General features: G+C 35.5%; 2 protein-coding genes across 2 annotated transcripts; one reads left to right on the forward strand and one right to left on the reverse strand.

Moving 5' to 3' along the window:
* Positions 1–13,088: 13,088 nt before the first annotated feature.
* LOC112755047 (uncharacterized) lies at positions 13,089–20,289 on the reverse strand. The gene is made up of 7 exons (XM_025802934.3): positions 19,749–20,289; positions 18,758–18,920; positions 17,850–18,050; positions 17,526–17,771; positions 14,020–14,167; positions 13,638–13,860; positions 13,089–13,508 (listed from the first exon to the last, which is right to left on the reverse strand). The coding sequence occupies exons 1-7, from the start codon at positions 20,113–20,115 to the stop codon at positions 13,171–13,173; spliced, it is 1,686 nt and encodes a 561-aa protein (XP_025658719.1). The 5' UTR covers positions 20,116–20,289; the 3' UTR covers positions 13,089–13,170.
* Positions 20,290–20,598: 309 nt separating this feature from the next.
* On the forward strand, positions 20,599–24,174 carry LOC112755046 (exocyst complex component EXO70C2-like). Its single transcript, XM_025802933.3, has 2 exons — positions 20,599–22,185; positions 23,661–24,174. Exons 1-2 carry the CDS (start codon positions 20,654–20,656, stop codon positions 24,130–24,132), a joined length of 2,004 nt encoding a protein of 667 aa, XP_025658718.1. The 5' UTR covers positions 20,599–20,653; the 3' UTR covers positions 24,133–24,174.
* The last annotated feature ends 3,119 nt before the right edge of the window (positions 24,175–27,293 follow it).

The following is a 27,293-nucleotide window of genomic DNA, read 5'->3' on the forward strand; positions in this document are numbered from 1 at the left end:
AATACGTCCAGAGGCTGCACGAGAAGCATTTAATAAATTTTGATTAAACTTTATTTCTTTTATAAATAGAAAAATATATTATTTAATTTTGAGAAAATATATTTTACATTAATTAGGATTAGATATGAAAGGGAAAAGAATCAGCCCTTAGGGTTCCTCTCTTCTTCTCTTATACCTCATTCCGTACTTTACAGTTTTATAGAATTCTAGTTTTCTCTCTGAACCATGAGCAACTAAACCTCCACTATTAAGATTAGGAGCTCTGCCTATTGTATGGATTGATACTTATTATTTTTCTATTTTAATTTATGTACTGATTTATAATTCAAGAATTGTTTTCGTTCTTTATTTTATGAATTTTGGGTGGAACGGAAGTATGACCCTTGTTCTAATTGCGTTCTTATATAACTTGGAAAAGCTCTTTACTTGAACAACAGCTTGAAAACATATTCTCCTAAACTTCTAATTATCTGAACTTAACGGGATACGTGACATATAATCCTCTATATTTGGGTAATTAGGGTTTTTGTGACATATAAACTAGAATTGAACTCCACCCTCTAATTGGAATTAATTGACCAAGGAATTGGCGGTTGATGAGAGTTAGAGGAGACTAAAAAGCTCTAAGGAATTAGGGTTTAGTCACATATAGTTTGCCATGAATTGAATCTTGCATGATTAAAATAGTTAGTAAGAAAAGTCAATCCGAAAAATAGATAACTCTGAAGCCTTAACTGTTTTCTCCTTATATTATTCACAACTTGTTTACTGCTTACTTTCTGATATTCTGAATTTACTGTTTAATACAATTGAACTCTCAAACACTATTTTCTGTTTATCTAACTAAGCAAATCACTTGACCATTGTTGCTTAATCCATCAATCCTCGTGGGATCGACCCTCACTCACCAGAGGTATTACTTGGTACGACCCGGTGCACTTGCTAATTAGTTTGTGGATTATAAATTTCGCACCAAGTTTTTAGCGCCGTTGCCGGGAGTTGACTGTGATTGACAACTATTCGTTGTTTGATTACTTAGATTAGATAATTTTTCTTTTAATTAATTATTATTATTATTATTAATTTTTATTTTTCATTTCTTTTGTTTCCTTTATTTTTTTTCCTTGCCTTTCGTTTCCATCCCGTCCCCTGTTTTCTTTTTTTTTATTTCCTTTTATTTTTTTTATTTAACTCTCGTTCGTTCTTTTTTAATTTTTATTTTTTTGTATTTTTTTTTTAACTTTTTATATTTTATTAGTTTTATTTTATTTTTGTCTTTAATTTTTTTCTCTTAATTTTTGAAATTAAGTTTGGTGTTTCCTTAGTTGTTTTATTCTTCCTAGCTATTTTACTTATTGAGTTTAAATTTTATACTTCTTTTTGCTTATTAGTTATTTTATTTTCTTAATTATTTAGTTTATTTTCTTTATTTTATATTTCTTTTATTTTTATTTTTTTTATATTTTATTTTATTTTTCTTTATGTTCTTTCTTCTTTGCTTGCCTGTTTACCACATGGTGCGTTTAATTCTGTTTGGTGTTTTGTGCTAAGAAAACATAATGGAGAGAGATCACATGAATTACTACTCAGTACTCACACCCAAGGAGTGATTCATATTATTGTGGATGGAGGAAGTACCCGAATTTTGGTTGGCAAAGTCAAAACCAAAGAAACTTCAGTACTCCATGTTCCAACTATCAAGAACTACCATCTCCATATTCATACCAAGAACCATCACCTCTCTATCCATATCAAGAACCATCATCTTTCTACCCATATCAAGAGCCACCATCTCCCTATTCATACGAAGAACCATCCTCTTTTTACTCTTATAAAAAATTATCATCTCTTTCTTATTCATATCAAGAGCCAACATCTCCTTATTCATATCAAGAACCATCAGCTCTTGAGCTTCTCATGAAAGAATTCATACATGATATAAGGATGAGTGTAAAAAATGTAGAGAAATATGTGCAGTTGATTATCAAGCCCCAGGAAGAGGAACAAACAAATTCCTTCCCAAGAGATATAATGCAAGATCTTTTAGAAGAAAGTGAGAAAATCAATCAAAGGAGTTCATACTCCAGTGATTTAGAGAACTTTCAACCCTCACACATGGAAGAAGAGAAAGATGCAAAAACAAAGGAGGAAGATGCACCAACAAAGAAGCAAGATGCACAAACAAAGGAGGTTGTAAGGGATGAAAACAATTATGGAAATCTACACTCCAATGAAGCAGAGAGTGGCATAGAGGGTGAGTTTATTGAACCACCAATTCAAGAAGTTCTTGATGAAGGATACACTCAAACCATCACACAACACCCAAATTTTGAAATCAAAGAAGTGAAGGCAACCAAGGAAAGTACTGAAAAGGGGATTGTGACCAAGAAACAGAAGAAAATATCCATGAAAAAGAAAAGATCAGCAAAAAAATAATCCAACCTCTACCCCAACAAGTAAGATGAATCAAGCTAATCACAATAAAAGAAAGCTTGTTAGGAGGAATTTATATCATGGGGAACTAATTTTCACCTCTCCCCCCTTGGAGACATTTCTTTTAACCAACTGGAAGAAGAGAAAGAAACTTCAACAATCAAGTGTCAAACTAGTGACATTAAAGAAGCGCTTGTTGAGAGGTAACCCAACTACTAGTATCCTTGGTTTTGTAGTTACTTTAGTATTAATTTTATAGTTATTTTGATTTTACCATTATAGTTATTTAAGTTTTGGTTTTAAATTACTTTATCTCAATTTTTTTTTTAGAAATTTTCATGTTTTACATGTGTTTTGGTCATGTAGAGTGGTTAGAATAAGAGCAGGAGCAATTAAAAAGGAATTTTTGACACCCTAGAGTTTTTCTTTGTTTGGGGACAAGAAAACTTTTAAGTTTGGTATTGTAGAGTGCGCTCTCTGTTTAGCTTATCATCAGTGGCACCATGGGGAGATGAATGTTCTTCATGGAGGAGCACAGCCGGAGGAATAAGATGGCCACCAGCATAACTGAGGTGGTTGAGTTCCTTTCATTCTATTTTTTCTTCTGTTCTTATTTTGTTGTCTTCTATTTTCTGTTGCTTTGATTGCCCGCATGATCTTTAGTGCTTTCAGTTCTTAGATTTAGTTGCATTCTGTTATTTTCTTTTATTAAAAAAAATTGTCTCATATACCACTCACTGAGCTTGAATCTAAAAAGAAAAGAAAAGAAGTGATGTATTACATGAGAAATTGAGTTTATATTTAAGAGTAGTCTTATTTACTTAAATGTGGTGGTATTATCTGTGATTTTGAATGCATGACATGAACAGTGCATATTTGAATTTGAATCAAGGGATGTTGATGTATAAGGAACAAGATGAAAGAGAACTATTATGACTTCTCTGGAATTAGTGAAAGCTTAATCCTTGAAGCAAAAGAAACAACAAAATAAAAATAAAAGCAAGGTCTAAGACTCTGAGCATCAATGACTAAGGAGGTCAAACATGATTAAAAACTCAAAGAGTTGTTTCCTTAGTCATATGCTTGTGGTATTCTTGTGTCAAGTAATCCTTAAGACAAAATATTTAGAGTTGAGACCACATACATTTAGCAGAGTATACCAAAGGTTTTGAGCACCACTGTCTGGGAGTAGATGAAAGAAAAAAAATATTCAGAACTTAAAGAGAGTTCCTCAGTTAAGTGCTTGTGGTGTTCTCGTGTCAACTAACTATTGAGACAGAACATTTAAAGTCACGGCTAGGCTCAAGGTGCAAAGCACCAGTTGCTTGAGAATTAAAGGATATCTGTTGTGTTTAAGGATTAAACTGAAGTATAAGGATCAGAAAATTCATAATATAATCCGGATTCTAATTCCAAATGACAGTGACACTCCTCTGATTCAAAGGAGAGTGAGATGCCAAAACTGTTCAAAATTATAGGAGATAAGCCCCACTTTAAGAATAGACATGAGCATAACTAAACTCTCACTTCTCATGCAAATTCACATCTTAATCATGTACAAATTTTGGTTGCTCGAGGACAAGCAACAATTCAAGTTTGGTGTTATGATGCGTGAGCATCTTCTCTATCTTTTCCAAGTGAATTTGCACTTGAATTGATAAATTTAATCAAGATTTAAGTATTTTTGAGCCACTATGAATGCTACTTTGAATTTTGTGAAATTTGGTTTATTTCAAGTAGCATTTGGATAGATTTCACGGAGTTTTATAGAAGAAAAGGAAGGAAGCGAATGATGCCGTCAACCCCGACCTCCTTGCACTCAAACAAAAATAACTTGAGTTACAAAGATCCAATTGATGTGATTTTAGCGGCATTGGAAAGCTAACTTCTAGAGCTTTCCAACGATATATAATAGTATACCCTTTTTTTCTATTTCGTATGGCCTTCTCCACGCTGAACTTGAGCTTTCTCAAGTTCAGCGTCAACTCAACGCACCAAAGGAACATCACGCGCATCACTCCACGCTGAACTTGAGAATTCCCAAGTTCAACGTGGTCTCAAGAAAAGCACAAACAAAAAACATTGCCTCAGCCCTCATCCACGCTAAACTTGAGAATTTCCAAGTTCAGCGTGGACATTAATACACAAGTGGTCCCTAATACGTCCAGAGGCTGCACGAGAAGCATTTAATAAATTTTGATTAAACTTTATTTCTTTTATAAATAGGAAAAGATATTATTTAATTTTGAGAAAATATATTTTACATTAATTAGAATTAGATATAAAAGGAAAAAGAATCAGTCCTTAGGGTTCCTCTCTTCTTCTCTTCTACCTCATTCCGCACTTTACAGTTTTACAGAATCCTAGTTTTCTCTCTGAACTTTGAGCAACTAAACTTCCACTGTTAAGGTTAGGAGCTCTGTCTATTGTATGGATTGATATTATTATTTTTCTATGTTAATTTATGTACTGATTTATAATTCAAGAATTGTTTTCTTTCTTTATCTTATGAATTTTGGGTGGAATGAAAGTATGACCCTTGTTCTAATTGTGTTCTTATATAACTTAAAAAAGCTCTTTACTTGAACAACAGTTTGAAAACATATTCTTCTAAACTTCTAATTATCTGAACTTAACAGGATACGTGACATATAATCCTCTTATATTTGGGTAATTAGAGTTTTTGTGGCATATAAACTAGAATTGAACTTCACCCTCAAATTGGAATTAATTGACCAACGAATTGGCGGTTGATGAGAGTTAGAGGAGACTAAAAAGGTCTAAGGAATTAGGGTTTGGTTACATATATTTTTCTATGAATTTAATCTTGCATGATTAAAATAGTTAGTAAGAAAAGTCAATCCAGAAAATAGATAACTCTGAAGCCTTAACTGTTTTCTCCATATATTATTCACAACTTGTTTACTACTTGCTTTCTGATATTCTGAATTTACTGTTTAATACAATTGAACTCTCAAACACTATTTTCTGTTTGTCTAACTAAGCAAATCACTTGACCATTGTTGCTTAATCCATCAATCCTCATGGGCTCGACCCTCTCTCACTTGAGGTATTACTTGGTACGACCCGGTGCACTTGCCGGTTAGTTTGTGGGATATAAATTCCCCACCAAGTTTTTAGCGCCATTACCGGGGATTGACTGTGATTGACAACTATTCGTTGTTTGATTGCTTAGATTAGATAATTTTTCTTTTAATTAAATTTTTTTATTATTATTAATTTTTATTTTTTATTTCTTTTGTTTCCTTTATTTTTTTCCTTGCCTTTCGTTTCCATCCCCCTGTCCCCTGTTTTCTTTTTTTACTTCCTTTTATTTTTTTTATTTAACTCTCGTCCATTCTTTTTTTAATTTTTCTTTTTATTTTTATTTTTTTGTATTTTCGTTTTGTTTTTTATTTCATTTTTTTAACTTTTTATATTTTATTAGTTTTATTTTATTTTTGTTTTTAATTTTTTAAAAAAAATTTTCTTCTTATTTATTTTTATTCTCTTAATTTCTGAAAATAAGTTTCGTGTCCCCTTAGTTGTTTTATTCTTCCTAGCTATTTTACTTATTTTAGTTAAAATTTTATACTCCTTTTTGCTTATTAGTTATTTTATTTTCTTAATTATTTAGTTTATTTTCTTTATTTTATATTTCTTTTGTTTTCATTTTCTTTTATATTTTATTTTATTTTCCTTTATGTTCTTTCTTCTTTGTTTGTCTGTTTACCACATGGTGACTTTAATTCTGTTTAGTATTTTGTACTAAGAAAATATAATGGAGAGATATCACATGGGTTACTACTCACACCCAAGAAGTGATTCATATTATTGTGGATAGAGGAAGTACCCGAATTTTGGTAGGCAAAGTCAAAACCAAAGAAACTTCAGTACTCCATGTTCCAACTATCAAGAACTACCATATCCATATTCATACCAAGAACCACCACCTCTCTATCCATATCAAGAACCATCATCTTTCTACCCATATCAAGAGCTACCATCTCCCTATTCATACCAAGAACCATCATCTTTTTACTCTTACCAAGAATCATCATCTCTTTCTTATTCATATCAAGAGCCACCATCTCCTTATTCATATCAAGAACCATCAGCTCTTGTGCTTTTCATGAAAGAATTCATACATGATATAAGGACGAGTGTCAAAAATATAGAGAAATATGTGCAGTTGATTATCAAGTCCCAGGAAGAGGAACAAGCAAATTCCTTCCCAAGAGATATAATGAAAGATCCTATAGAAGAAAGTGAGGAAATCAATCAAAGGAGTTTATACTCCAGTGGATTAGAGAACTTCCCACGCTCACACATGGAAGAAGAGGAAGATGCAAAAACAAAGGAGGAAGATGCACTAACAAAGAAGGAAGATGCACAAACAAAGGAGGTTGTAAGGGATGAAAATAATTATGGAAATCTACACTCCAATGAAGCAGAGAGTGGCATAGAGGGTGAGTTTATTGAACCATCAATTCAAGAAGTTTTTGATGAAGGATACACTCTAACCATCACATAACACCCAAATTTTGAAATCAAAGAAGTGAAGGCAACCAAGGAAAGAACTGAAAAAGGGATTGTGACCAAGAAACAGAAGAAAATATCCATGAAAAAGAAAAGTCAGCAAAAAAATCCAACCTCTACCCCAACAAGCAAGGTGAATCAAGCTAATCACAATAAAAGAAAGCTTGTTAGGAGGAATTTATATCAGGGGGCACTAATTTTCACCTCTCCCCCCTTGGAAACATTTCTTTTAACCAATTGAAAGAAGAGGAAGAAACTTCAATAATCAAGTGTCAAGCTAGTGACATTAAAGAAGCGCTTGTTGGGAGACAACCCAACTACTAGTATCCTTGGTTTTGCAGTTACTTTAGTTTTAATTTTATAGTTATTTTGATTTTAGCATTATAGTTATTTTAGTTTTGGTTTTAAATTACTTTATCTCAATTTTTTTTAGAAATTTTCATGTTTTACATGTGTTTTGGTCATGCAGAGTGGTTAGAATAAGAACATGAGCAATTAAAAAGGAATTTTTGACACCCTGGAGTTTTTCTTTGCTTGAGGACAAGCAAACTTTTAAGTTTGGTGTTGTAGAGTGCGCTCTCTGTTTAGCTTATCATCAGTGGCACCATGGGAAGATGAATGTCCTTCATGGAGGAGCACAACCGGAGGAATGAGATGGCCACCAGCATAACTGAGGTGGTTGAGTTCCTTTCATTCTATTTTCTCTTCCGTTCTTATTTTGTTGTCTTCTATTTTCTGTTGCTTTGATTGCATGATCTTTAGTGCTTTCAGTTCTTAGATTTAGTTGCACATTCTATTATTTGCTTTTAGTAAAAAAAAAATTATCTCATGTACCACTCACTGAGTTTGAATCTAAAAAGAAAAAAAAAAGAAGTGATGTATTGCATGAGAAATTGAGGTTATATTTAAGAGTAGTCTTATTTACTTAAATGTGGTAGTATTATCCGTGATTTTGAATGCATGACATGAACAGTACATATTTGAATTTGAATAAAGGGATGTTGATGTATAAGGAACAAGATGAAAGAGAACTATTATGACTTCTCTGAAATTAGTGAAAGCTTAATCCTTGAAACAAAAGAAACAACAAAAGAAAAATAAAAGCAAGGTCCAAGGCTCTGAGCATCAATGACTAAGGAGATCAGACATGATTAAAAACTCAAAGAGTTGTTTCCTTAGTCATATGCTTGTGGTATTCTTGTGTCAAGTAATCTTTAAGACAGAATATTTAGAGTTGAGATCAGATACATTTAGTAGAGTATGCCAAAGGCTTTGAGCACTACTGTCTGGGAGTAGATGAAGGAAAAAAAATATTCAGAACTTAAAGAGAGTTCCCCAGTTAAGTGCTTGTGGTGTTCTCGTGTCAACTAACCATTGAGACAGAATATTTAAAGTCTCGCTAGGCTCAAGGTGCAAAGTACCATTTGCTTGAGAATTAAAGGATATCTGCTGTGTTTAAGGATTAAAATGAAGTATAAGGATCAGAGAATTCATAATATAATCCGGATTCTAATTCCGAATGACAGTGACACTCATCTAATTCAAAGGAGAGTGAGATGCCAAAACTGTTCAGAATTACAGGAGATAAGCCCCACTTTAAGAATAGACATGAGTATAACTGAACTCTCACTTCTCATGCAAATTCACATCCTAATCATGTACAAATTTTGGTTGCTTGAGGACAAGCAACAATTCAAGTTTGGTGTTGTGATGCGTGAGCATCTTCTCTATCTTTTCCTAGTGAATTTGTACTTGAATTGCTAAGTTTAATCAAGATTTAAGTATTTTTGAGTAACTATGAATGCTACTTTGAGTTGTGTGCAATTTGGTTTATTTCAGCTAGCATTCGGATGGATTTAATGGAGTTTTGTAGCAGAAAAGGAAGGAAGCGAATGATGCTGTCAACCCCGACCTCCTTGCACTCAAACAGAAATACCTTGAGCTACATAGATCCAATTGACATAATTTTAGCGGCATTGAAAAGCTAACGTTTAGAGCTTTCCAATGATATATAATAGTATACCATTTTTTTCTATTTCGTATGGTTTTCTCCACACTGAACTTGAGCTTTCTCAAGTTCAGCGTCAACTCAACGCACCAAAGGAACATCACGCGCATCACTCCACGCTGAACTTGAGAATTCTCAAGTTCAGCGTGGACTCAAGAAAAGCACAAAGGAAACACACTGCCTCATCCACACTGAACTTGAGAATTTCCAAGTTCAGCGTAGACATTAATACACAAGTGGTCGTCCCCAATACGTCCAGAGGCTGCACGAGAAGTATTTAATAAATTTTGATTAAACTTTATTTCTTTTATAAATAGGAAAAGATATTATTTAATTTTGAGAAAATATATTTTACATTAATTAGGATTAGATATAAAAGGGAAAAGAATCAGCCCTTAGGGTTCTTCTCTTCTTCTCTTCTATCTCATTCCGCACTTTACAGTTTTACAGAATCCTAGTTTTCTCTCTGAACCATGAGCAACTAAACCTCCACTGTTAAGGTTAGGAGCTCTGCTATTGTATGGATTGATACTATTATTTTTCTATTTTAATTCATGTACTAATTTATAATTCAAGAATTATTTTCATACTTTATCTTATGAATTTTGGGTGGAACGGAAGTTTGACCCTTGTTCTAATTGCGTTCTTATATAACTTAGAAAAGCTCGTTACTTGAACAATAGCTTGAAAACATATTTTCCTAAACTTCTAATTATCTGAACTTAATGGGATACGTGACATATAATCCTCTTATATTTGGGTAATTAGAGTTTTTGTGGCATATAAACTAGAATTGAACTTCACCCTTTAATTAGAATTAATTGACAAAGGAATTGGCGGTTGATGAGAGTTAGAGGAGACTAAAAAGCTCTAAGGAATTAGAGTTTAGTCACATATAGTTTGCCATCAATTGAATCTTGCATGATTAAAATAGTTAGTAAGAAAAGTCAATCCGAAAAATAGATAACTCTGAAGCCTTAACTGTTTTCTCCATATATTATTCACAACTTGTTTACTGCTTGCTTTCTGATATTCTGAATTTACTATTTAATACAATTGAACTTTCAAACACCATTTTCTGTTTGTCTAACTAAGCAAATCACTTGACCATTGTTGCTTAATCCATCAATCCTCGTGGGATCGACCCTCACCACCTGAGGTATTACTTGGTATGACCTGGTGCACTTGCCGGTTAGTTTGTGGGTTATAAATTCTGCACCAGTGACCACCACTGATCCTCGCCGCCGCCGCTGCTGCTCCTCTCCCCCTCTTTCATCCTCGTCCTTCTTTCTTTCTTCTTCTCTCTCTTTTCCCTCTCCCCTTTTTATGTGCCCTCGCCCAACCAGCCCGTCGTCGCCGTGCCGCCGGCGAACCCATCACATTCCTCTTCTCTCTCCTTTTCGCACTTCATCTCTGCCCTACTTCTGTTTGGCCACTCCCAGTTCTTCGTGGCTTTGACAAGTGAAACAGGGCCCAGCCTCTGTTTTTAATTCTCTAGCCACTCACAACCGCCTCTGGACCGGCCACCTCTTCTGCTTCGGCTAACACATTCTTTGGCCACCTCCAGCCCCTTCCCGTCATGCCCGGACCGCCGACGCTCCACCACTGCCTCCCCTGTCCCCTCTTTTTTGTTTTCTATTTTCATAATCCAGGTTACCATTTTGCTTTCAATTTCTATTTTTGGTTAGTGTTATTTCCTTTATTTGATTCTAGATTTGTTTAGCTGAATTTTGATTTTCTGTTAGTTGATTTTAGGTGGGTATTGAATTGCTGAAAGTTACTGCTGAATTGTTGTTGTTGACTTAGTTTAGATTTGATAGAATTAGCTGAGGTTATTGAATTTCTGTAGTTAAACTGTATACATAATCTATTGTTGTTGTTGTTCTTCTACGTCTGGTTGTTGTTGCTTCTGCTATTCTTCCGCTTCTGGTTTAGCTTCAGCTTCATCTTCTGTTTTTGGTGGATTTTCAAGAAGAAGGGGAAGGGTATTTTCGTCCGAAGGACGATTTTAAAACAAACTGGAACCTTTGTGACCATTTTGTAGCGAAAAAAAGGTTGGGGACGAAATAAATTTTCGACCTCTACATTAGGAACCAAAATCGTACTTAACCCTAAATAGTAAATAGGAACTCAAAGCACCTCTCTATTCTCTATTAGGAGGAACTAACTTTAGTCCTTATTGTAGTCCCACTTAATTAATTTATTAAAATACTTAAAATTAATGTAATTATTTTTTTCAATAATGTTATTTAAATTTATAAATTCAAAAATAATTCACTATTATAAGATATTAATATTAAAAAAAATTCATATATAACAATAATACACAATATATAATTCAAAATTACACTAATTTATAAAATTACTTAATACAAAGAAAAACATAATTAAACTCTATAATTGATAAAAATAAGCAACCCAACCAAAAATTATTTTATAAGGTGTAAAAATTAAATTATTTTTTATGTAAATAAATTTAATTAATTATAATTTAATATAATAATATAAATAATATTCAATATTTATTATGATATAAATAATTAATATAAATTATTAATTAAATAAAAATATAATTATTTAATATAACTAATTATTATAATTATTATTAAATTAATTATGATTTAATTATTTAATATAATTATTTAATTAATTAAAATTTTATACAATTATTTATTTTTATAATAACTTACCACTTCACAAGTTATTATTGGTTATCACAAATTCTCATTCATAGGAATTCTCTTGTCTCGAAAACCGAGACCCTTCTTCTCTTCCTTCCAATGGTTGATTTCTCTGTTTGCCAGAAAAAGTGTTATTAGAACTGGAGCGTTAGAGTTGCTCTTATGACTCATCCAAATGATCGTTCATATTATGCAGCAGTTTCAAATTTCATACTCAAGTGTCCAGAAAAGGCACAAGCACTATGGCCCCTTATCCCCAATTTCATAACACAGCTGACCATACATTGAGCCGCTAAGCCGTCGTCGTAAGGGTTGTACACTCAGGGCATCCACCCAGAATTTCCAATCTACATGCTTTGGTTACGGGAACATCCAGTAAGCCACTCACAATGCTCTGCATAATCACATCATCACGTCAAAAATACTCGACAAAATCTGACCCTTTAACATGTTTTATTGAAAAAATTCCACTCTATCCTGAGTCTCAGATACTAAAATGATAATCTCATCTCTATTTATAAAATATACACTTTCTTCGTTTATAACGTTTAAAAAACCTCAATAAATTTTTTGTGTTAATTAACATTAATTTTATCAATTTTAAAAAAAATAAATTATTTTTTACAAAAATATCTTTTAACAAAAATTTTATTTTTTTGTGATTGAATTTTGTTTTTCAAAATATCTTTTAATAAATTATTTTTCTATTGATTAAATTGTATTTAAACTAAAATATTTTTTAAAAAAATTAAGGAAATCTGAGAAGAAAGCAATATGGAGAAGTATGGATTTTTCAATGACAATCTTCAGAAATAAGGGTGACTGTTATTTGTGTTTTTGAAAAAAATAATTTGATCATTAAAAAAATAATTTTTTTCTTATAAAAATATAATTTAATCAATAAAAATAATTATGTTATATTAATTATAAATTTATTATTTTATTTTTAATCATACTTGCTAAATTAGAAAAAAAATCAAAGAAACATCAAATTAGAATTTATGAACAAATTCAAATTGAAATATGAATATCAACTTCTCAATAACAAGTTACTTCTTTATAAATAAATACATTATAAATAAATTTTTTATAAATAAATTTTTTTTATAAATTATTGTTAAAGCTTTAAAGATCCGATTTTCATCAAATTTAAAATCGGATTAGGATTTAAAAAATATATCCAGTATATATTTAGAGTCAAGTCTAAGTTAAGACAAACCCAATTTCACCCGGCTCTTGTACATCCTTAGTTTGGTTGACTCGATTCTTTGCAACATCCATGGTGATACTCATAAATTGACTTTAACTTAATATGGTCTTTTAAATTTTGATATTTGACCCATAATAAGTTAGAATCATATTGGATTGAATTTATACAGACAAGCAGCAATACTGAAGAAACGAGACTAGGAATACTTGGATGCAAATTAAACAAATGATACAACATTCTATACTAATAATTATTATAAATATTCAAAAAAGAATACAATTAAATACGACTTCCAAAAACTACAAATCGAATTTAACAGTTCTCACGACAGGTTTCTTTGAATTACAATGATTCTGAAGGGAATCGGTATCAACTGTGCCCATGGCAGATAGTTTGATGCCAAAGGAAGCGAGTCTATTGATGTCCCTTGGAAGAGGAGATTGCCAAAGGCCATCCCACCAGGCAGGAGGGAGAAGTGGCGTGAAGGCGCATTGATTGGGCTGACGGCGACAACTCAATGGCCCGGCATATCTGTTCCAAACATGGCCCCAACCAATCTGGTTTTTCAAACCATCATTCAACAAATTACTTTGGAAGCTGCTAAAGAATGCAAAATTTGAACCGGTTGAGTTGTTTCCTAAAGAAAAAAAAAAAAAAAACTATTGTCAGATCATGAAGTTGTGGCATGATATTTAGACATTATTCTGCATAGTTAATAATGAAAGAAAAATCAATAGAAGGGACGGAGGTTGTGTTGTGCAAGCACCTAGATTTTGTGCTGCAGCGAGGGCAGCAATTAACTGAGCATAGGTAGTACCAACTCGCCGGTGCGCTCCAGAAATAGAAGCATATCTAGCGCGAGATGCAAGGAAAAAATCAACAAAAGCAACCCATCTGGGAGCTGGGCCCCAATCCTTCACTCTAAAATCAGCCTTCTGCAATCCTTGAAACATACTTCCCTTGAAGTTTTCATAATCAAAATGAATAACCTGGTCAAGCATATAATCAAAGGCACATGAATTTTGCTGCGTCTATTGATGGCTACCTCATACATCATATTCAGAAAAGTATTAAACTAGATGGAGGAAACAATTACTTAACACATTACATTGACAATAAATTTCACACACTTAAGAACTGAAACTTACCTCAGCAAATTCACTTATATTGGCTATGATACTTTTAACGAGGGTAGGTGTATCTGACACAACAACCACCTTTGGTCTTGATGTTAGGTGTTGTCTCTCTATGGCTTTTTTTATACAACGCAATGCTGCCTGTACAGCTCTTATAGACCTGAAAAAATGGAAGAAATTGTATCTATCAATTAAGGCCATATTTCATTGTAGAGGTTGAAATTGCCTAGAAGTCAGGAAAACAGCTGAAAGCTCGATGGAAGATGCCAAATTTCAACAGATGGTACAAATGAAATAATAAGCTAACAAGAAAGCTAAGTTATTTTACATTGTTAAGGGGCACAGTAGGCGTTTCTCTTGACTTGTTTGCCTTGATTTATATAGAAGTTGAATGGGTACAGATCAGAATGGTGGCAAGACGGGATGAAAACCAGGATCATTCAAAATATAACCATTGCCCCAAAAATATTATTCACATTTTGATGTGTTCCGAGGTGTTAATTGCCAGTTTGAACAGTGGTTGAAAAACCAGTTTAAGATTTTATGAACATAAATCTCTTCAAATTGCCTTGCAATATTTAAGACTCGCATTGCCATAGTTGGATAGGAGGAGAGGGAAACAATCAAAACAGGATGAGGAGGCAGGAATACTGTCCATGGAGGTATGGAGCAGAAACAAGAATCATGATACTCCCAAACCAAGGCACGTTTGCTGCTATTCCTAATTACAGTATGAATTCACTGAGTTGATAAGGAATATCTAAGGCTGGCCTTAATTTCTAATCTGTCAAGGGAGGACTTACAAGCACCTGCTGATATATGCGGTGTATTTGCTTCATTATGCAATGAAATTATCACAGATAAATTAAGTTATTTAGTTCTTTTTGCAAACCTTCCCCACCTATTGGGATAACACTTTGTTGTTATCCCATTCATTCATTCTAATAGAGAGGCGCCTACTACTTGGGTCACATTGCACAAAGGGTCTCGGCTGATCCTAACAAAACCACAGCGATGCTAGAATGGTCGGTGCCTACGGACTAGCGGGCTTTACGGGGATTCTTGGGCCTTACCGGTTATTATTATAGGCGTTTTGTGCAAGGATACGGGGTGATCGCCAAGCCATTGACGGAGTTGACAAAGCGAAATGCATTTGAATGGAATGACAAGGCCCAGGAGGCTTTTTGAGAGATTGAAGAGGCTGATGCAGACCTACCGACTCTAGCAGTCCCGGATTTCAATCGAGACTCTCTGTTGGAAACTGATGCATCGAGTGAGGGGTTGGGTGCGGTGCTGTCCCAGCAAGGCAGACCAATAGCATTTCTAAGCCAAGCACTATCTCCAAGGGCCCGGCAAAAATCTGCATATGAGACGGAGTTGATGGCCATTGTCTTCGCTGTCCAAAAGTGGCGGCATTACTTGTTGGGCCGCCATTTTATTGTTCTCACAGATCAGCCAAGTCTGAAATTCCTCACGGACCAGCGACTCGTGGACCCAGCTTACTTGAAGTGGACCACTAAATTGTTAGGCTTGGATTTTGAGATCCAATACCGGCCAGGCCTTGAGAATAAGGCAGCAGATGCGTTGTCACGACAAATGATGTCAAGGGCAATCTCGGTAGTGCATATGAACCTCTAGGAAACGGTGGAAGAGGAGGTGGCTCACAACCAAGAGCTGCTAAAGATCCTGGTCGCCCTGCAGCAGGGGCTGGATGACTATCCGGGGTATTCCCTACACAAGGGTCGGCTGTTTTATCAAGGGAGAGCAGTGTGCCCGCAAATTCTTCTCAGATCCCACTTTTGCTGGCTGAGTCCCATGATAGTGGGGTGGGAGGACATTCAGGCTTCTTTCGAACCTATAAGCGGCTGGCAGCAGCGGTTCATTGGCGCGGCATGAGGCAACGGATCAGGGATTATGTTGCAGGCTGCCATACTTGCCAGCAAAACAAGCATGCCATGTTGAAACCGGCGGGGCTGTTGCAGCCCCTACCAGTTCCAGAGAGAGTTTGGGAGCACGTTACGATGGATTTTGTGGCGGCATTGCCAAAATCCAAAGGCATGGACACTATCCTGGTAGTGGTCGATCGGTTAACTAAATACGCTCACTTCATCCCCCTAGCTCATCCATTTTCAGCCAAGGAGGTGGCACTAGCCCTTATTAAGGAGGTGGTTAAACTACACGGGTTTCCTAAGCCAATCATATCGGATAAGGATAGGGTGTTCATTAGTAAGTTTTGGTCCGAACTATTCCAAGTCGCAGGGACAAAATTGAAATACAGCACGACATTTCATTCTCAAACTGATGGCTAAACCGAAGTGGTGAATCACTGTTTGGATACTTATTTGCGGTGCTTTGTGGGGAGGGCTACCCGAAGAAATGGTTGGAGTACCATGGGCGGAGTTTTGGTTAAATACCTTCTACAATGCCTCAGCCCAAACAACTCCATTTCAAGCACTTTATGGTGTGCCAGCACCTGTTCTTTTCCGTGGAGAGACGTTTCCATCGCATGTTGAGGAGGTGGCAGCATTGACCGCAGGGATGCGGTGTTAGCAGAGCTGAAGATGCACTTGGTGCAGGCTCAGCAGCGGATGAAACAAGGAGCAGATGGCATCGAAGGGATGTGGAGTTCAAGCCTAGTGAGTGGGTTTATTTGAAAGTGCAACCTTATCGGATGCGGACACTAGCGCAGAGGGTCAATGAAAAGCTAAGCCCTCGTTACTATGGACCGTTTGAAGTGGTTGAGAAGATAGGGGCAGGGGCATACAGGTTACCCATGCCTCAAGGGTGCAGACTCCACTCGGTCTTCCACATTAGCAAGTTGAAAAAGGCCGTTCCGCCGCAGCAGCAGGTACAGACACTTCCACTGGGAGTGGCTGAGGATGGTGAGCTGGTTATGCATCCGTCTCAGATCATGGCATCGCGAACCGCAGAGGACGAGGCTTTGGAGTATTTGGTGCGCTGGCTGGGCCTCTCCCCTTGTGAGGACAGCTGGGAGAGAGTGGCAGGCCACCTTTCCGGAGTTCCACCTTGAGGACAAGGTGGTTGTCCAAGGGGGGAGTATTGATGGAGAGGCGCCTACTACTAACAGGTTTGGGCTGTGTTACAAAAGGAGAGGTAAGTGGCGGTTAAGTAACGGTTTGTTTTAGGAGTTGTGGGCATGTCCAGCTGGATGATAGGTTGTTAGACTCTATTACTCACTGAATATAAATAGCTAGGTTATAGTTAGTTTAGGGGAGTGTATTTTCTGTTGTGAATTCTGTTAGAAGTTGGAGGGAATCTCTCTCCCTGAGTTGGTAGTTCCAACTGTGTAGAACCTTCTAGGGAGTGCTAATTGGCCATCCCTGTGTATCAATAAAGCTTAACCATTCTGCTATTGCTGGTCCTATCACATTCTATTGTTGAAAAAGAGTATAACTTCAAAAAGGAAAAGAAAAGAAAGGCTTCACCAATCACCAGCCTCATTCATCAAACAAACATGATAATTCCTCTTGAATGAAATTAGCATGTACTCACATTACCTATTCATAAGCATCCGCATATGCAATGAGATGTCAGGGTTTTCCCCACCACCAATAACCCAATCGACAGCCGCTTCAACATCTTTTGAAGGGGATATGAGGACTCTCATGAGCTCCCCAAATACATTCGGCCTAGATCCTAGAACTTGTGGATCACCAAATAAATCAGAAGCAGCAACCCTCATCTGAGTGTGTATATTTTTTAGGAAGAATTGTGCTGCCACAGCATCTGTTGTTCCTTGAAACCTAAAATGTAAGGTTAATACTTAATAGTCATTACATGATGCCTGGGAGAGTAATAAGTAGAAGAGGACCTCATTTTACCATATGATAGGTTGCTTCCATTGCTTCCAATTGCTACAGAGAACATTTGATTCAGTTGGCTTTTCAAAATCATCAGTCCTCATAACCAGTGCCCTTCCATATTTGCTTTCACAATTGTTTTGTCTCCATAAATGCTTTATTTCTTTCATCGTAAAGGTAAAGTTGGAATAAGAAATGTAGTCTCCAAAAGGATATTTACCTCTGAAATGCAAAAAGCAAGTGATAATTAGATAGTGTAAAGATAGAGATATGTCCACTAAGCAAAATCTGAAGAGGATCCTAGGAAGCTAGGCTGCAAAACCAGAGCAGTTTTGCAAATTCAACAATGGCAGGCAACTATTTGAACAATGAAAAATAAAAACAAACTTGATACCCGTCAAGGATTGGGTTTGTTTAACAAAACTACCCACATGGGAGATTCATTAGGTAGTTTTATCGAACTAATCCAATCATTGATGAGTATTGAATTAGTTTATATCTTTCATGGCTAGAATTGTCGGTATTTGAATCTTTCATGGTCAAAAAAGGTAATTTATTCCATCTCAAAGGTTTAATGAATGTAAACTATGGAAAGTGAACATAAGTTGCTATTTGACTGTTCAACAATGCTTTTAGTACAAGGCATATTTAAGCTAACACAGATAGTTAATATTGGAGCCAATGACATAGTGGATGCTCAAAGGGGAAGTTTGGTTATCACCTAAAGTTTAACAGAGAAGAATTATGGTGTTAGTTCCTGTATATAATTTTTCATGCAGAATGGGTCCTTGATTTTCACACCCACATTATTATAGGATACAAGATTAACCAAAAAGGACCTACTAGATGGAACTTGTGTTTTCCCAAAAAGCAAAGCAAAGTTAGTTCTTTAAAATGAAAAAGAAAGGCTTGGGAAAGAACCAATATGCCTGGTTTGGCCAATGATCAAGGACCGATTCAACATTATACTCAGTGCTGCAGCAGTTAAAACCTTGTACATTTCGTTCCCAAAACCTGCCTCAGCTGTCTTTCCAAGTACGAAGCCATGCCTACAGAACTGCTCCGGGGGCCAATCCCTGACTCTTGCAGCACCTGAAACATCAAACAATGTCAAGTCCTGATTTCATAACTGTTACCTGCAGAAGCACATATTTCCTATATGTAGGTTCCTATTACTATTTCCACCTTCCAAAAAAAGAAATAAAGGAGGATCATTGAAAAATGGCTATTATCCATTACCAAGTGCTCCCTTTACAACAGAATTAAAGTCTTGAGTGTGAAATCTAGAATACTTAAGTAAGGGAAGTCTGAAACGTAATCACAAGCGCAGAAACTACATAGCACCAAAGTTCCTGAAACAAAGTTAAACAATGACAGGATCTTATTTCATAATTGTTATCTGCAGATGCACATAGTTCCTGTCTGTAGGTTCCTATCACTATTTCTCTTCCCTTTTTTTTTTCAATAAAAGGAATAAAAGAGCATCATTAAAAAATAGCATAGATAATAGCTGGCCATTATCCATTAGCAAGTGCTCCCTTTAGGAACATAGTCTTGAGTGCAAAATCTAGTAACATTAAGTAAGAAAAGTCTGAAATACTAATCAGAAGTTCAGAAACTACACAACATCAAAGTTCTTGTCTTGTAGAGAGCGTCCTCCAAATTTCATTACACCAAACAACAGAAGAAGAAGTATTTAGCAAAGTCCTGAGCTGATGAAACATACAAGCCAAGTAAGAGCTACACAAGTTACGTTCCACTAAAGCCAATTTTATGGAAAACTCAGATATTTAACTCCTTCAGCCAAAACATCATTTTTCTTTCAAGAAAAAATAAAAGAAAGAAAGAAAAAAAAAAAAGAAAGAAATGCGAGAAACTTAGAGAGAGAGAGAGAGAGAGAGAAAGGGGAACGAGGCTAACCATTCACATAAAAATGATGTTCAACAATTCTCCTCGCTCTGAGGGTTTCAATCCCAACGCTTCTGCTGAAATCCTTCCCCATCTTCTCTACCGTCGCGCACGTTTTCTCTCCCACGCCCTCCTCAGCCGCGTTCCCCACTCCGATGGTCGCATCGGCATCGTCGCCACCATCCTCGTCGCCACCGATGCCGTCTAAACTGGAGCTATTGGACTCTTCGAACTCGAAATCCTGCGGGAAATCGACGGTAATCGGAGGATCCATCGGCCTCAACGCCAGCATCAACAGCCCCAAACCCGTCACCACCGCACACAACACCACAAACGGTTGCAACAACATTCGCCTCCTTCTTCCTCCTCCATATCTCATCTTCTCTCTCTCTCAATGTTTTTCTGTTGTTCTTGCAGCTTCTCAACAAGCTCAGCTTAGCATAGCTAGCTTCGTGTGCCTGCTAAGACGGATCTGAACTCTGAAGTGTGTTGTGTTTTCTTTTTCTTTTCCTTTTCCTTTTCCTTTTTCTCTTCGGTGTGTAAGTGTGTTGGCAATTACGCGTGCCTCTATCGGGTTTATATCCGACCCTAACCCGCACCATCATTATCTGAATCCGAACCCGCTCGTGTGAATGAGTGGCGCGCATTACGCACCGCATCCGTCAGAAAAAGGAAACATCTCTTTCAATGAATCTTAGTGGGGGAGCACAAACAAAACGACGTAGCAGAAGAAAAGAAACGTCAACGGTCAAACTTTCTCCATCGAAAAGGGGAAATTAATTAAATTTTTAAAAAAGAAAAAATAAATAAATAAAAATAAGAGAGATCCTCCTCAGTTCTCGCATTTGTCATTTGGAAACGCTTATTCATTTTTTCTTTTTGTGAGGAGGGGACACATAACGGTCGTAACTACCATAATGGAGAACAACAAAGACGCCGGCGACGAACCGCCACGTTCTCCCATGGCGGACCCCACAGAATCCGATCCCAAACTAGAAACCAAATCAGAAACCGACTCACAGCCACCGCCGAACGAGGGAGGGGAGGATGCAGAGAGCGCAGAGAAGAAGGAAGAGACCGCAGAGGATGTTATTGATGATCCTCCGCTTTCAACCCCGCTAAGCCTCGAGAAGGCGCACGAAGACATGGATCAATTCCTCGAAACACTGAAACAGAAGGAGGAAGCGTCGGTTGAGATGCCTGTTTTCCTTGACAAGTTCTTGGATCTGGTGGAGGACAAGATAGCAAGGTACGACGCTGGAGACGATAGAGCGGATGATTCGTCGTTGTTGGAAGCGGTGAGCCGGATTTCGAGCCTAATGAAAACCGTACAGACTCAGCACCAACCAGAACCGCTCATGAACCGCATCGGCTCGATCCAGCAGCGTGCAATGACGTACTTGGAGGAAGATTTCCGGTTGTTGATGGAACAATATAGAAACGCTACGGAATCAGATCCCGGCGGCCATGACCACAAGGGGAAGCACGTGGAGGAACAGCCGCAGGAGGATTCCGAGAACGCGCCGGAGGAATCCGAGTTGGATTTCCCGGGATATTCCGAGGAAACTATTTCCAGCCTGAAAGAGATTGCCGGCGAAATGGTCGCCGGCGGTTATACCGCTGAGTGCTGCCAGGTTTATATGACCTCAAGGAGGAACGCGTTCGACGATGCTCTGCAAAAATTAGGGTTCGAGAAGTTTAGCATCGACGAGGTCCAGAAGGCGCATTGGGAGACTCTTTCGAGGGAGATGATCCCGTCTTGGATCAACACGTTCAAGCAGTGCGCCGCCGTGTACTTCCCCGGCGAGAGGAGGTTGGTGGATGAGGTGTTCGCCGATCGGCCTGAATTGGCAGCGGGGATCTTTAGCAACCTCTGTCGCGGCGTGGTGATCCAGCTGCTGAACTTCTTGGAGGGAACAGCGATGACAAAGCGCGCGGCGGAGAAGCTCTTCAAGCTCCTCGACATGTACGAGACCGTTCGGGATGTGATCCCGAAAATGGACGAGCTCTTCTCCGAGGAGCACGTGGCGGAAGAGCTGAAGACGGAGCTGAATCTGGCCAAGTCGAGGCTTGGCGAGGCTACTATCTCCATCTTCGGCGACTTCGAGAACAATATAAAGTCTGATACCGGAAAGACGCCGGTGCCAGGTGGCGCCGTACACCCTGTGACGCGCTATGTGATGAACTACCTTACTACAAGTGGTGATTACAAGGAGACGTTGGAGCAGGTTTTCAAGGAGCATTCGAAGATCGAGCGCGCAGATTCCACCAGTAGGCCCCACGGCGAGAGTCAGGGGCAGAATGGGAAAGAGGATGAGAAGGCAGCTGCGTCGCCGTTTGCAGCGCAGGTGATGAGGGTGATGGACTTGCTGGACTCCTACCTCGACTCCAAGGCCAAGCTCTACAAGGATAATTGTCTAACTTCCTTTTTCATGATGAACAATGGAAGGTATCTTCTCTCTCTCCATTCCTATCTTTTCTGGTGGGAAACATCAAATAAATCTCAATCTCAATTTTTATTTTAGTTATATAACGTACATGATTCAATCAATAAATCTAAATTTTTATTTTTGCCTCATGAATTTTTTAAAAGATAATTGCAATTAATTTTTTATGTGTAGTTTCATGAAAATATAAAGTATTGTTCTATGTAGTCTGATACTCATTTAGGATGAAAAATATGTTTTTTTTTTCTTCTTCTTCTTAGCTTTATTGCTCTTTGCAGCAATTTTTTCCAAGGAATATTATGACATCATTATAACATCTTCTAAATTTTTAAATATTTAATTAAATATATTCAATTATCTAATAATTTATAATATTATTTTTATAAAAAGATGTCGGTACGAGAATATCCACCATTATAATTTGGTGGATACTACAATGAAGATTTTATTATTGTCTTCATGTGAAAATATTTTCTTTTGATCTTTGGATGATGGATTGGATAGTTAGATTTTGATATTTATAAAAGTGTTGTTTTTGTTTAAAATATGGCTAAATAAATAAATCACACTTTTAAACAAAGCATCTTTATAAAAAGATGTTTTTGCCATCTTCATTTGAGTAGTTACCTTACAATTTAACGCAAAAATAAATCAACATATGATGTTGCCCTCTACAGTTGACATAAATCTTTGTTGATTTCTTTTTTTCTGCTTATTTGATAGTTTATTCAGGTGTCATATCACAAAATAAATAAATTTATCGTGCTTCTCATCTCTAGCCAATAAAAAAATATTAAAAGTAAAGATAAGAAGATAATAATTTATAATTAATTTATTTAATTAATATTTATAATATTTTATATATAATATTTATAATTATATATTTATTTTAGTTATATTTAATGAATAAAAAAACAAATTATGATTATTTTTGGCCAGCAAACTTTTTCCCAAATAATTTTGATAAATAAATATGTCGATGTTTAATCATTCAAAAGAGGTGACTGGCACTACACCAAATTTAAGAGTTGAAAACAATTTATTTTTTAGTTATGTTAAAAAAAAATTATTAAGTAAACAATAATTTTTGTAAATAATATGAATAATAGATTTTAGAATTGACTCAATAAAGTAAAAAAATATTTCACTCTAAATTACCTCTTAAATCTTAATATTAGGATTATTTGCACATCTAGTAAATTGAACATCTAACTATTATTAATTGTATATAAATAAATCGAATAAAAAAATAATTATCCAATTAAAAATAATAGATATAATTATCTGTATACCTATTGAACTATCAATATATTTATTGTTTACATCGTTGCTATAATTTTTCTTTTTCATGTTAAAATTGTAATTGCATGTTCGTCGAGATCCAATTTTTGTGGTTTGTGCAAGTTACTGTCCATAGAGCGAGTGGCGCATGACAAGCATATTGAGGTAACTAACTAGATTGGTATGATGAGATCAGGTACATTCTGCAAAAGATAAAGGGGTCAATTGAGATGGCGCAAGTGATGGGAGACAACTGGTGTCGGAAGAGATCCTCAGAGCTTCGAGCATACCACAAAAAATATATGAGAGACACATGGCACAAAGTGTTAGAATCCCTGAAACATGAGGAGCTGACGGTGAACGGCAAGGTTGATAAACCTAAACTAAAGGAAAGGTTCAAGACCTTCAACGCCTTGTTTGACGAGATCCACAGGACACAGAGCTCGTGGGTTGTGAAGGACGGGCAGCTCCAATCAGAGCTTAGGGTCTCCATCTCCGCTGTAATCATCCCCGCTTACAGGGCTTTTCTTGGAAAATACGCTCAGGTATTGGATCCTGGCCGCCAAACAGAGAAGTATATCAAGTACCAACCTGAAGATATAGAGAACTATATTGATGAGTTATTTGATGGAAAGCCTCATCAGTCTATTGCCAAAAGGAAAACATGACCTTCAATTTATTTATATTATTCATCTTATCCTTCTCCACCATTACCACCACCACCACCCAAAACTTCCTATATGATCGTGAGGATGATGAGTAGTTATATATGACAATATTTATATACGCAAGTATATATATATACATATTTATATATTTTTTTTAACTTTTAAACAGAATAAAAAATTGAAAATACAAAAGGGAAAAAAAAAGAATATTGTAAGAAGCAGAAAAGAAAAGGTGCTTTGGCATGAAGATGGAGCAGAAAGAAGGGGTTCGGCATACTGCTTGCATGCATGTATACGTGCATGTGGATGGTTTTTTTTTTTTTTTTTTTTTTTGGAAAAAGGTGGGGGTACCACAAATGTTTTACTTTTATTTTGTACTGTATTGTATTGTATTATTGTATGGGGATGCATGTTTGATTAGAGTCTGAGACACAAGGCCTACATGTATTCCAAACTTCAAATCATGCCCTTTTTTTCATTCAATTTTCAGTTGAGCTCGTGTAATTTTTCTTTTCCTTTTTGAATCAAAACATTTGGTACATAATTAAGTATTGACAACATATTTAGTTGAAGTATTGTTTTTCTTTTAGTTAATCTCGCTTATATTTTATAATGCAATTTCATAATTTCACCAAGTTTTATTTTCATCATTTTCATTTGCCATGCCATGATAAAAGAATTATGGGAGCATGGAGTAACGCATTCCAACACCTAATTCCAAAGAAATTAAATAACAATAAAAATAAAAATAAGACACTATATTTGTTAAATCAATTTTGATTCTAAGCTTTTTGAAATAATATAATTATCTGTTTACATGTCAATTAACTATATTTACAAATAAACCTATTCTACTGTTTTTCCTTGTAAACTATCAGGGCCTAATTTTTTTAATTGGAATTTACAATAAAACCCTCATCACATGTTAGAATTCTTTTTTCTTATCTGAATTAAAATTCATGTATGTTCTTGATTTTTCCGTTGAACACTTGAACCTTAGTGTTGTGTGTATGTCATAGCATGTTAAGGATAATAATAATTTATATATCCTAATACTTATCTCTACAATGTATAATGAAATTATTATTATTATATAAAATGTCAAGTTGACCCCAAACAAAATTTTCGACATTTTTATTTAAGTTTCCAACATTTAAAATCAAAGTTCTCACCAATTCCAATAATCTTTAAAATAATAAAAACAAAAAATAAAACTATGAGAAAAAAATTAAAAAAATAAAAAAATATCTAATTGTTCTAGACAAAAATATATACTGACAATTTGGTTAACACTACAAGAAAAACGCTGAGTAACATTGAGATTTAGCGTCACATATTAGCGTCAGTTTTACCGACGAATTTAGAGACGGTTTTTATGTGGAATTCATCAGGTCAAATCATTATCGGCGAATTTTCGTTTCTGACGATAAATTCTCCGGTAATAATTTGAGGAAAAACGAGAAAAATATACGCGAAATTTAGTTTGGGATTTACTCGTAGAAAAATTCGTCGGTGAATCCATTTTAGTAGAACACTGCATTTTGGTGACCGCAATGCGTTACCGTCGGATTTATCCGCCGGTAAAGAACCTTAAAATTCAAAGCGCGAACCCTCTCCCCCTTCATTTCAAAATCTCCTCTCTCTCTCTCTCTACACTTTCTTTTCCCACTCTCTCTACCCGTCTCCTTTTCTCGCTACCTCGTCAGCACCGCTGCCGTCTCCCTCCTCTCGTTGCACTATCCCTTCTCCACGACTAGAGAATTGCTCAAACTGCGCCTCTGCCCTGTAAAAAATCTGCACCGCCTCGCTACTGCGACGAGGAGTCTGCTACGCCACCGACCACCGACTCCATTTCAAGTAAGTTGGTCGTTTCTACCATTAATATTTGGATTTTGCTGTGAAATAGATTTTAATATATGTTCTATGAACAAATTGAACAAATTTATGTAAATTTAGTGTTTAGAGTTTAAATTATGTTACCATGAAATTGGGTTTAGGGTTTGGAATTGATTACCGTGAAATTGGGTTTAGAGTTTAAATTTTGTTACTTTAGAATTTTGTAACAACTCAATTAATCATTCAATATTATTGATAATAATATGATAATAAGGTATGTTATTTCATTGTATTTATATTAATTATAAACTTAATATAAGAACAAAAAAAAGTTTGTTCTAGGAATACGACTTTAGTTATTTGAGAAAATTGATGGGTTTTTATGTAAGGGTATCAAATAAAAATAGTTATATTAAAAAAAATTAGTATAAGACTCGAGATATAAACATGCGAATTTGGTTATAATACTAGTATATTCATTATTTGTTGTGTGTATGTTTTTGATAAATTATTTTTGTTATTTGATCTATAAATTATGAAATTAAAATGAAACCTTTTTTAACTATAATTTCTAGTTAGCCATTAAAAATAAATAGTTGAACTTTCATTTTGCACAAATCTAATCTTATAACAATCCAATTGTGTTTTATAATAATGTGTTTCCATGTGATATAGGTCATTACAAGTTTAAATAATAACTTGTTAGGCACATCTCTGTAGATTGAATTGCTAAGTTGTAGTAGTCCTTGGCACAATCCCATTCACTCAACCAAATTCATATTTACAGTTTTGCATATTACTTTTGCATTGGATTTATATATGCACATTTTATTATACTTGATTATGTTAATATATTGACTAATTGTGAAAGTAAGCAAACTTAATTATCCTTGATTTAAAGGTTCTAGAATGTTTGAAATAGAACTTGTGTTTATAATTTCATTTGTGTATGATTTTAAACTTGCAAGACATATGTATATACTAGTACCATATTTGTTATGTTGTTAATCATGCATCAACATGGATGTTCTAGATTCTAAATTAGTCATGTTCAAGGCTTATTTATCATTCTAAGGTATAAAATTTTGGTCTTCTAGCTTACATGTTATATCTCCAACCTTCATGAGATTAAGGATTATTGCTTTGAATTTGAATCATGAAGGCTTCTTGTTTAATTGAGTTTAATTGTTATGAATTTAATTGATTGACTGATGCTGTGAATTGAGGTTGGTTAGATTTGTGAAATCCGTAAAGATGGATATATGTCCAAATTTAAGGGAGGTTATGTCAATTTTTTTTTGAAATAATATAAATATTGAAGGATT

The sequence above is a fragment of the Arachis hypogaea genome, chromosome 16 (assembly GCF_003086295.3).
Source record: "Arachis hypogaea cultivar Tifrunner chromosome 16, arahy.Tifrunner.gnm2.J5K5, whole genome shotgun sequence".
In the NCBI taxonomy this organism is placed as follows: Eukaryota; Viridiplantae; Streptophyta; class Magnoliopsida; order Fabales; family Fabaceae; genus Arachis; species Arachis hypogaea.